The 12,121-nt window shown below is 36.5% G+C and overlaps 1 protein-coding gene across 3 annotated transcripts in view; it reads right to left on the reverse strand.

The window, feature by feature from the left end:
* EXOC6 (exocyst complex component 6) overlaps nt 1-12,121 on the reverse strand; it is an 86,560-nt gene that overhangs the window by 53,266 nt on the left and 21,173 nt on the right. For all 3 annotated transcript variants that reach the window (XM_082286561.1, XM_082286559.1, XM_082286560.1), the window contains exons 3-8: nt 11,326-11,373; nt 11,122-11,212; nt 10,164-10,209; nt 2,811-3,015; nt 1,572-1,727; nt 840-908 (exon numbers count right to left, since the gene is read on the reverse strand). In XM_082286561.1, the coding sequence (XP_082142687.1) occupies nt 840-908; nt 1,572-1,727; nt 2,811-3,015; nt 10,164-10,209; nt 11,122-11,212; nt 11,326-11,373 (615 nt within the window). The remainder of the gene's footprint in view (nt 1-839; nt 909-1,571; nt 1,728-2,810; nt 3,016-10,163; nt 10,210-11,121; nt 11,213-11,325; nt 11,374-12,121) is intronic.

Below are 12,121 nucleotides of genomic sequence, written 5' to 3' on the forward strand. Positions count from 1 at the left end.
CAGATTGTTGACTTCTACCCCCAGCATCAAATCTCTACCCAGTCCTGACAGTGAAATAACATTTTAAACAGTATTTCAATATGCAAACTTTCATGTAACACTGCTGCAAGGATTCCATAAAAAGATGATAACCCAGCCTGAATGCTTGAAGCCAGGTCCAGCTGAGACTGTAGGATTAGCAATACTTACATCTATATCATCAACGTGTCACTAATACTTATATTCTATAAGTAACCTGACTTCAAAAGTAACTGAGACATAAGAAAAATCAGAAAACAACAAGTAATTTGATACCGTGTTTCCCAAAAAAAGTGTTCATCCTTGTAAGATTGTGCACTGAATCTCTTTCACAGAAGCTAAAATGGGCTACTGTGTCTCTGCCATTGAATCCAGCCTAATCTGCCTGGGCACACCCTGTCAGAATCTCCAGGTTTTCCTTCCTATTTTTCACTACTACTCTGACTTCCACAAGATTCAGTCTGAATATTCCTATGTTTTGTAATATGCATCCAAATATTTGGGTAACATGGAATACTTGTGGGAACTGCAGAAGTGCTAATACCAGTATTAAGGCAAACATGCATATTTTACATATATACTTAAAAACACCAAGGTAGTTAATGCCTTGTGGAGTGTCCTTTATTATGCATACAAAAGAACAGCTGGGCTCATGCCCTGAGTATCCACAGTCTACCCATCTCAGCTGGTTCATCCAGAACTACTAGCACTAGAAGCAACACACTTGCCTGTTTGGGAACTGTTAAGATTATGGACAATATGAAAACGAGCATGCAATTTCAAAAATTTAAATCTCTTCTTGAGGTCACCTTAATACATACCAAAACTGAGTAGATGTGCAAACACCTGTAGACTGGAGAAAAGTCTACAAGATCTTGGGCAGTTAAAACCTGAAGAAGTAAAGGAAAAAGAAGAGTAGATAAAACATAATAAACATATAATCTGCAAAATGGGATGTATTACCAACAGAACTTGTCTACATAATAAGGACTCAAAAATGGATGGCTTCTATCCAAAAACAATAAAACAACTGCTCCAATCTCTCCTCCCTTTGTATTACAGTAATATATTTTATTTGTGTTACAATACCACACTCCTTTCTCTGTGTTTTGAGCATCAGATTTAAAGGTCTAAATACTCACTGTTTTATTCAATTTAGGAATACCGAGTATTTGACAGATGAAAGAGTTCTAACCCAAGTTGAGGTCCTCAACACCAAAGTGCTGGATTTAGCAACACCAGAATATTCCAGCGGGCCATGTAACAGTGGACAGGTAATGGATGATGTAAGTTGCAACTGAATTCCAGAGTAACTGAAGGACCTGTCTGAATGAATGTCCTCAAACATAATGCTAAAGCTAGCATTAATACAACTAAAATATTAGCATTAATTTTTCACCCTAAAATGCTGATCTGGACTGGTACCCCTTGGAGGTATTCTGTATGTTTTACTAATTAACGTTAACCATCTAAAGACAGTGTACTGCGAGCTTTGTTCAATAAACCTACAAAGTTCACTTTGAATAAGTTGAACTGATTTTGTACAAAGTTACCTCTTCTTCATGTTCATCCTCATCTTCAAATGTTCGCTTCAATGTGATTTCATTCTTGGATTCCAAAATTCTGTTTCTACCTAAATGCATATTCCGACCATAGTTTACATTATTCTGCTTCTGAAGAGCAGTACTAAAGGTTTTCTGCTGCTGTGCCTGTTTTAAGAGTAGAACCAATTAAGAGGCATGTAATTCAAATTTCATCACTGATAAGTATATGCTATGACATGAAAAACAGGTGGTACAATTGAATATGCATCAGTATAACTGCAAGATGTGTGCACCCTCAGTCTACACCAGTGATTTTGCCTTTCATCAGTTTGGGATGACAAATGAATCCAATAGTGAATCCTGCATAATTTTTCCCTAATTACCAGAATACAATTTTAAAGGCAGAAAAAAATAAACAATCCGTAATTTTCCTGACCATAAATCGCAAACAGAGAATCAATATTTAAATGAAGTACAGGTATCTGAGTTCCCAGCTATTTTTTTGCTGTCTTCAGTTACGTCTAAGTGAGCAGTCAGCTGCAGAAGTCAAGGGCACTATATTGTCCTTACTATTGAGGGCAGCACACCACAACCTTGCAATAAAGTTTTATTTATAATAATCGATGCTGCATTTTACAAGAACCTTAGATGACAAAATGGCAACCCAACCTGAATTCTTTCAACAAGAAGTCAAAAGAAAACTTCATTTGCTCTCTGAATAAATTCTAAAAGCATTAACTGCTTTAAACCTTGCCCAGTACCTGTGCTCTGAAGTGGCAGATTATTTTGTGATGGAGCAGGCAAGGCTCCCAGCTGTCTCAGTGTCCTCCTGGCTCTTACCTCTGTCTTCTGTACGAGTAGCACTTTAGAGAGAACTAGGCAGTTATCTCAACACTTCTTTTGTCTAATTCATCCTGGCCAGCTGGCCAGACAGGCTGCTCTTTGTTTTGGTGCAGTAGCTGCTGAGAAACAGACTATTCAGGAGTTGACTACTCCGAGTATTTTGTAATTTCTTGAAACCTGAGATATACAGCATCTCTCCTTCCTTTCTCAGGGAGGAAACTACTTCTTGTCTAGGACACTGATAAAAACTACACAACATGTTAGCATTTCACAGCTCTCCTTCTTTACTCAGAGGTCCGTGGGATGACTGTAATCTTTGAATAAACCTTCTGGGATAATTTGAGACTAATGAAACAAATTTTCAGTAAACAACAGGACCAAAGTCATCCTGTTAGGCTGGCTTACCTGCTTCATGGCAGTTTCCCCAATTCTGTCAGAATGCTTTCGAATACTCTCTAAGAAATCCTTCAGATCTGACATGGATATTTCTTTTATTTCTTCACGCAGTTTTGGAAGATTTTCTATCATTATCTGGCAAAAGCGGTATTGGCTAACTCTAGGAAGATACAGATTTTCTAGCTGCTCCATTGTTTTCAAAGCAGAATAGTATCTACGAAGATATTAAAATAAAATTATGTATCTTCTCATAAAAACTTAATAATTTATTTATCAAATATAGACATCAATATCACACATGCAACCAATACACATCTAATTAGTTTGCTCTGTTTTTAGAAAAATTAACAATCAAAAGATCATCCATATAAAGTTTGAAAAAAAAACCCCTGTGAAGTGCCAGAGTAGCTCAGCCAAGTCAAAATTTTAAGTAGGCTCCTATAGTATTAACTGTTCTGATCAACAGTCCCAGGACCACATGGTGCACTGTGCAGAATGGAGACACTAAAGTCATAACCATTATCTTCCCTTCTATATTGAACTGATTAGGCTTTTTACAAGTTGGAGTTTTTTTCTGAAACACAAACTTCCAATCACCCAACACTGCAGTATATGCACCAAACAGTGAAAAAGATCTTGAAAAAGCATGCCTACAGGCATCTGCCTTCTTCAGGTATATGTGAACACAGACACACATCTACACCCACCTTCTTTCCACCATCCTTAGTCAGAAAAGACATGTATACACCTATCCTGAACAATGTTTTTTTCCAGCATTATATCATATTTTGCTGTAAACCACAAACCTATTAACTCTTCTGATAAAATACAGTCTATCCCACCCAGAAAACAACTACATTGAATCAACAAACCTGTGATCTCAACCACATTTTAAAGAGAGGTATAGGAACCAGGTTAAAAATGAGCAGGACAGCAGTCAATTGCAGATGTGACAATAATTTTCCTTTATGTAGTATTCTTACCAGCTACTCAGCCCTGGAGGCATTTGGGAAAATGAATTTAGTTTGTCTGATTGCTAGAACAGAGTAAGGTAAACTGAAGCCTTCTGGCTTGGTCTTAAATGGGAAAAGCAAAAACACTCAGATCAGATGGAGTTAATTTGCTGCTAGTTCCAACCCTTTCTTTCCATAAATACGGAGTAATATCCTTAACCCATTTTCAGCTTTTCTTCCATAATCTTAGTTCCTTTTTCCTCCTGAAAGTCCCAAATAATCTGTTTTGGAAAATTATGAAATTATTTTGGAGGAAAAAGCTAAATATGAGGAAAATCCCTTCAAATGAGAAAACCTGGAAAATTATCCTTAATGGTTCTTTAGTTTCCAGACATTACTTTGTAAATATAGTGAGTAAACACTTTCAAAAAATGTAATTCAAGTTTCTGGCTTCCTTCAGTACACAAGCAATAACAAATTACTAACAACTACAGTTATGACTTCTTGTTCAATTCTGAAATTAAGACAGTGCTTTGAATCTTCTTAATCAAGACATTTCTAAGTTAACAACTCAGCATAGCTGGAGGATGGGAAAAATCTTCTCTTTTATTCCAGAACTGAGCTGCTTTCAGAAGACTGCAAATAAAGAGGTTTCAAGTGTAAATTAGGAGCTTTTGTTTATTATACACTTGGTTTATATAAAATATACATAAGGTGACGGGAATGTTGCACATAAGAAAAGGTCTGGGGGGTTTATGTGTGTGGGTTTTGTTTTTCTAAACAGAAAATGGCCAAGAGTGCGCCACATGGTGAGACTTCTGGGGAATAAAACCATAATAGCATCAAAATGGTATAAAAGGTTTTTATTTAAATTATACAGATCAGCTTATCAGAACACTGTTAGTTCATCTGGAAGGTTTTTGACTGCTGGCTCTAAGATCAGAATTAACATAATCCATTTTAAATCCATTCTAGAGTCCCTTACTAATTATACATATATGGAGCTCAGGACCTTGCCCTTTTAACATCTGTTCTGATAAAGCACTGAAGTCTTATTAATTTGAAGGTCATCTGCAGGTCAGGATTTAAACTAAAAGTTTTGCATATCATTAGTTAGAATGATGTATTTACGTATTCAGATTTTAAAACTTTCCATAGATTTAACTCAATGCTGAAGATTTTGACAATATTATTCGTTCCCATCATATATCATCAATCACATAAGGTGAAGATTGACCATGTGACTACAAATGAGTTAAAGAAGTATCTTCAAAGTTATTTTTTCATATACATACAGTATTCTTCTGTCTATTCTTCTGAGCTAATCTTGTGAGAATATGCTCCTCAATGCAAAATTCGTAATTTTTTGAAACTAAAGACACAAGTTTGAAACACCAACATGGGTCATACGATATAACTGTGCAGAAATGATCCATTTCAACACCAGAACAAGAAAATTGCATGATGGATTTTACCAACATACCCAAACTATAAAAATGGAACCTTCTAATACTATCAAGAACCAGGACAGAAGAAACCAAAATATAACACAAAAGTAAACAAAAAAACCCCTCACAACAAACAGCCAAGCCCCCCCCTTTCAAAGATTAATATTAGTGTTTTGCATCATCTTATTCTTTGCCAAATGCTCCGGGCACAGAAGAGTCAGGTCTGTAGAGAATATGAAACATCAACACACAAAAAACCCAAAAGTAAAAGAAAATGACCATTAATTTAGTGTACATGAAGTATGCATTTATGCTTTAAATGTCAAAGAGAGCTTTTAAGATTTTTATCAGCAGAGTGTTGTTTGGAGTCAGTAAAGAGAAATACCATAACTTACTGAAAAAGCCGCACCAAGTTAAACTACAGCAGTAAAGAAATTACACAGATCAGGAGCAAGATGAACACAAAGACTGAATTTTACTGAGAATAAGTTATTTGCACACAAGCTTATTAAGTAAAAAAACATGTAGTTATAGCCCAAAATTTCCTGCTGAAAAAAAAGAGAGACAGAATCCTCATTTTATTTTAATTAAGGAAATAAACTTAGTTTACAAAGAAAAAATAGTAGTATTCCCCAACTTTAGTGCTTCCCTTAAAGGAAATACTGTATATTCCTGCTTACTACATTTCCACTGAATAAATATGTAAAACTTTGCTACCAAACACATTAAAAGGAGTTCCTTGGAATTTTTCAATAATGCTCCAGAAAAGTCATATTCAGAGAGATCCTGAAGGTGACATGTTGAAATTGCAACTGAAATCCTTTTACCACAAGTCTTTGTTTTCAAATCTAGTTGCCTTACCAACTTTAAACCTAATTTTTAAACTTCCCCAGTATACCAATTTTTTCAGTTGCCCAAAGGACCATGAACTGAGACAGAGGCACTAATAACTCTATAACTTGTATAAAGTCAATCAAAAGCTCAGTATTTCCAAAATTCAGATTAAAAAGCTGCTGTGTGGAAAAAAACCAAGATCTGTGGAATACCTTTTTTGTCAATAATGATGTGGTAGGAAATTTTTTTTAAAAGTGAAATCATTGAAATAATAAGACTTGAGAATGGTGATAAAGAAAGCAGCTGACAGTTCAGTATCAAATATAAATTTTGATGGGTTTTTTTGCCATATCCATGGTACCTCTGGGAAGCATTTATTTGCAGCTGGTAAAAGCCAGTGCTGCATTCTGACGTGGTTCCAAAACAATGCAGAAAAACAAATCAAATCACCATGGTTTTATCTGTTCTATTTCCATACACACGTGGGTAAAACCAAATTATACAAATTACGAACTTTTCATATTTGCATCCCTTATGTCTTAAGGTTTATTTGGATGGTTGGAAGGTTTATACAGAGAAAGGCTGCATGGCTGTCTCAGTGAGTTTTAGTAACCTAAATATCTAACCAACTCTGTCTTTTCCACAGTTTGGAAAAAAGCTTATACCAAGGTCAAAAAACAAATCCAAGTCTTTCAGGGCAAAAAGCTCACTCTGAAACACTATACTCATTCTTCAGTCCATCTCACAGAAGATTTGAGAAGATTCAGCAACAACCTTAGCAGATTGACTTACTTAATTATTTTCATTTTATGATGGGTTTGGGTTTTTTGTAATATTTATTGTGGAAAAAGACTTGCAAGAACACCAGTTCTAACTGTTTCCAGTTAGACCACAATCACTTGAAGCAGCTGGGACCTTTCTCCCAAGACACATATCATAATCCAAACACTAAGGCCATGGTAACAGAGCTGTATGAAATGTGTGATGACCTTATCTCAGACTTAAAATTCAAGTTCGAATTGTCTAAGTGCATAGCCCCCACTAGGCAGTTGGGAGAGCAGCAAGAAAACCACACTTCTCCTTTGTGTTTCCCCAGTTAAGACTTTAAACCCTCTGTAACTCTTTCCAGCCAACTGTGTCTGTTTAGAGCAGATTCTGCAGTTACTTCCTCTCACTACTACAGTTCTTGTCAACTTGTGTTATCCACGGCTCAGGAGACAGATAAATAGGATACAGAGCCTTTCACCTCTAGGTCATCAGTTCAAATGTTACCCATGTTGGTAAGGACCAAAAGTTGCTATCAACAGATGGCTTTTTGGACTTTTCCATAAACCTCTATTCCACCTGCACAAACCAGTATGTATTCTGGACCCAAAATCCTGCATTATCTCAAAAGAGATCTACCAGGGAAAAAAGGAAATGTAACAACTCTCTGTAACAACTATCCCCCAAACATACAGAGTATCCATATTTTTGTTTTCCCTCCCTTTAAACATTAGAATTGTGAGTTTTATTCATGGTGCAAGACTGTAAGACAATGGAATAACAAAAATACATTCTAAAAGGCCACTAGCAGAGAAAGTCAAGGTGTCTTTTTATTAAAAAAGAGCAGTGAAAGCTTTGCTGCATTAACAAACCTCAATGAAGGTTTATGAGAAATTATCTTTGCCTAAATCAAACATTCCTCATTGCTTTGTTATGTCTGGGATTGTGACTGCTACTCTCTCTGACTCTTCCAGGAAAAAGCTTCACAGCAAAACTTAGGAAGATCAATTTTGAAATCCCTTGTATGTGTACACATCAGCTGTCAAGACTTTGCTCTGACACTATGGATGTCCTTGCTGTTGCTCAATCTTTTAGTAGTGATAAAGGCCAGAATAAATGCACTCTGCTGAGCCACAAGGAAATTACCACTTGAATTACCTGCAAGTTCCATAGGATAGCCACCTGTAGGCTGTATTATAGGGAATTGTAAGTCACAGGCAAAATAGTAACTGTAGCGTAGCTAATGAAAGAGTTATCTGAGCTGAAGCAGTAGCCTGCAGCAGAGTCTAAGCCTTCTGCACTCCATGTGATTCCAAGGCATGGTACATCAAAGCATCTCCCCTTTCCTTTAGATCTTTTTATGGTATGACAATAACATGTCCAAACCCCTCAATTCAGGAGTCCTTTGACTTTCAAGACTTCCTGTCTGGCAACAACTTCCACAGGAAAATTATCAGATGTAAGTTTAAGATTTGAAGAGTGCTGATGGTTTCTCAGAAAGCGCATCAACCATCAGTGGACTCTAAAAAACCACTAACAAATATGGAGTCAAAATGCTAAAAACCATCAGCAATTTTATCTTGCCTAAATGCTCTTTACATGATGACATTAGGAACTATAACTTCCCCTGCAATTCAAAAACTAGAACACTGCTTGCCTTGCCTGACAGAGCAAAAGTATGGCAGAATGCACACTTGAACCCAGTGTTTCCAGTATTTTCAGCACACTAAACATAGCATAGTCCACAAAAGACCTTGCAGAGGGAAGTGGTGTGATTCAGACAGCACACTCTTCAGTCTGATCTCTGACTGAAGTAGCAAGGGGACTATTTACATCTTTATGCAGAGCCGCTCCAAGAATGCTGCAATAACATGCTACTACCACTACTACATGCCAGCTGCTCTAAGCAGATGCCAAACTAGTGCCCTGTTCAAAGCTAATACTGCATAGTAGCCAAGCTGATGAGATCTACCACACTGCTTCACATACAGCATGTTTTAATTGTAATAAGAAACACCCCAGTGCCATAGCTGTAAGGTCATTCTTAAAGCTTTTGTATTTCTGCAAAGACCTCCCAGAGAACACACATACCTACGTATCGTGTAGCACATATATCACTGTCAAAGACGCATCAGATTTTCTGCAATGTTCATAGAGCTGATGTGTACAGTTAATCTGAAGCACTTTGGACATGTCTGCACACAGGCTTCAGAACTGATTGTTCATACACAGTGGCTGCTGTTGAGGTTTTTCAGATGTCCAACAGTATGGTAGGAGGTGTTGGCTACTCAGAAACTGAAATCCAGACAAACAGTCCAAAAGTAAATCTGGATTACATAGCAGCCCTGCAGACAACTGACCATGCACAGCTAGTTCCAAATGGAACCAGTCCTGTCCAGACAGACTTGTCAGCAGGAGCTCCCTGCGGTGGTGCCAAGTGCACAAAGAGGCACCGTCAGCAGCCAGGAATCCCGAAAGGGCAGGCACAGAGCACCAGTGACTGAGCAAACCAGTCAGGGATCACAGTGGCAGTGATGATATGGAAATCATGAAGAAGAAAATAGCTGCAGTGGTATTGCTGGGGTGGGTGTGTGAGGTGCAGGCAGCAGCCCCAGTGGGGCAGGATGCAGCTAAAGCATGGGGCAGGGGCAGCCAAGCTGCCATGGAGGGAGGTAGAACTGGGGATACTGGGACTACAGCAGCAGTGAGTGGCTCCCTGAGAGGATGAAAAGTGGAGACACAATAGGAAGGAGCAGCTAGTCATGTACTAGTTATAAACTGTTATTCTAGAAATTAATTTTTAATTATATTTTTTATTCTTTTTAACAAGTCAACTTGTCACAGAGGGAAAAACCCCAAACCACAATACATTATCTGCACTTCGTTCTCATATTTGCATTTACACAAAAGTATAGAGAAACCAGATAGGTCTAAAGAAAGGTATAAGGAGTAAAATGTCCTTTTTTCTTGCATTATGAGTTTGATTTAAATATATGATGATATATTAATCAGCTATTAATGTACTCTGAAAGATCTTTAGTCCCTAAGGATCTTACTTTCCTTGCTTCTTAAACTGCTTTAAGTAATAAAGAAGAGCAAATTTTATTTCATATTTTATAATCATAACTTCATTACATGTCATGCCCATTTAAGTAAGCATTATTTTTCATGGCAATCACTAAGGTCCTAGAAGCTCTTTAATACAACATTTTCAAATATTCTTGAAATACAGGCCAGTAGGAAACAAAGACTACACATATGCCAAGCTACAGACTTAGAACACTTACTTGTCTATGTAAGAGCTATTCTATCGACTTACTTACAAATGTTACATTTTTTCTCATAGAAATAAGTTTACTCACCTTTTTACACTCATCTGTTCTTTTAGTTTGCTGTACATTTCCAGCGCTGCATAAAAACAAGCAGATTAATTTGTTAGTCTTATTATGGCTTTAGTTAATAAAAAAGGAAAATATGTACTGTAAAGGACAAAATTAGAAACAGAAAAGGATGTGCTATATTTACCTTATTTAATTACTACTATAGCATAAATGCGATAAACCTAGCAAAAAAAGATTCTAGAATGCAGCTAAAAAAGAAAAAAATAACTGAACTCGTAACAGCTTTTAAATTAAAAATAATTAATATTAACAAAACAGTCAGCACTATACATATCAAGCATATTCATTCACTTACTACATGCCACAACCTTATCTGCATTACCAGTCCATGGCCTGTCTCCATAAAAAGGCAACAGTACCACCTACTGTACTTAGAACATGTCAACAAGAAGACTTCACAAAGAAAAATTCTCAAATCTACTTTACACCAATATGACAAACAGGATAAAACCCTTAGGGAGCTTATGTGCAATCCTACAATATTACCTTCCTGAAACAACATTTAGAGTCCTTACGTTATATTTTAAAACACCTGTAGTGACACAGAGCTAAAAGTACAACGTTGAAAGAGTATCATTAGTATTTTCCCCAGTATTCAAACACTAAAACCCACCCTCTCAAGCAAAAAAATGAATTGTTTAACATATTAAAAATATTAGTTCATTCAAAGCTGTATGTGGCCACATTGTTTGGATCATTTAAATGTCTCACTGTCTTCTGACAGTGTTGCAATTGCTCTATGTCAAATATTACAAAAGACATGGAACCTACGTTTTGACATTTTTTAAAAACCTATTAATTTTTTCGTTAAACTGGATGTTACAAGACCACAACTTAGAAAAAATAAAAGTCTTTTCCTTTTGGCTATTGTGACTTACTTTATTTAATTTGCCATCTTATTTAGCTATAGGTCACTCACCTGGAAGACACAACTGTAGTTTTTCTACAACTGTTGTAATATTCCGCTGTTGAACTCTACATCGGATGATTTCCTCTGTTTGGGCTATCACCTTAAAGGTTTATTTTTTTAAAAAAGGAAAGAAAATCACACTTAAATTATGCAAATAAATTTATTTTGCTACAAAAATTCATAATGCCCATATAGGAAGCACCATTCTCTCACCTCTTTCCCAGCATCCTGAAGCCTTCGGTTGGTATCAGTAACTTGGACCTTAAAAATAATTTCACCTTTGTTAGACAAATATGCATATATTGCCCTGATGTGACTGCTCACCCTTGTAATCAGATCATGCTTCCTGAGAAACTTAGAACAAAGAAATGCAAATTCAAATTAACTCTACAGCTTGAACTTGAACTTTTGATCGCAAAGGGCTTTTGTTAACTTCAATTACTTATGACAGTTCTTTCTAACAGATTCTGTGGCAAACTTCTCAAATTTACTTGGGATTTTTGAACTTTCCTTGTTTCTGTAGGTCTGTCAAACAATTCAAATCATTGACCCAATTGACCACTGGTCCCTTTTTGATAACCTCAATGAGCTCTATGGGCCATTCATTGTCTGTAAGAAATGGTGATTGCATTTTATGGTAATTAAACATTCATACTTTGCTGAATGCAAACACTGGGTGGTTGATTAACATCAAACGTGGAAATCTCCAAACCACAGCAACATTTTAATGCTGCAGGTGCAGGCAAAGCTCAACCTCAGATTTTCCCACATAGTAAGTGACTCATTAGGTCATCATAATAAGGAAGCACATTCTAGTTTATTAAAAATCTCATTAATTTCTGAACAAAGATGCTCAATGACCTCATTGATGCTGTATTTGGTCTCTTGTTATCTGAATATCCTTTATATAATGGTCCTCTAATCATAACCTCTGATGAACTATGCTCATTCTGTCTGGTGTGCATATTTTGCTCTCAAAAGTGTAAGGAGAGCTAAAAGGGACGGATCT

The sequence above is a fragment of the Coloeus monedula genome (genome assembly GCF_965178545.1).
Source record: "Coloeus monedula genome assembly, chromosome: 8".
In the NCBI taxonomy this organism is placed as follows: Eukaryota; Metazoa; Chordata; class Aves; order Passeriformes; family Corvidae; genus Coloeus; species Coloeus monedula.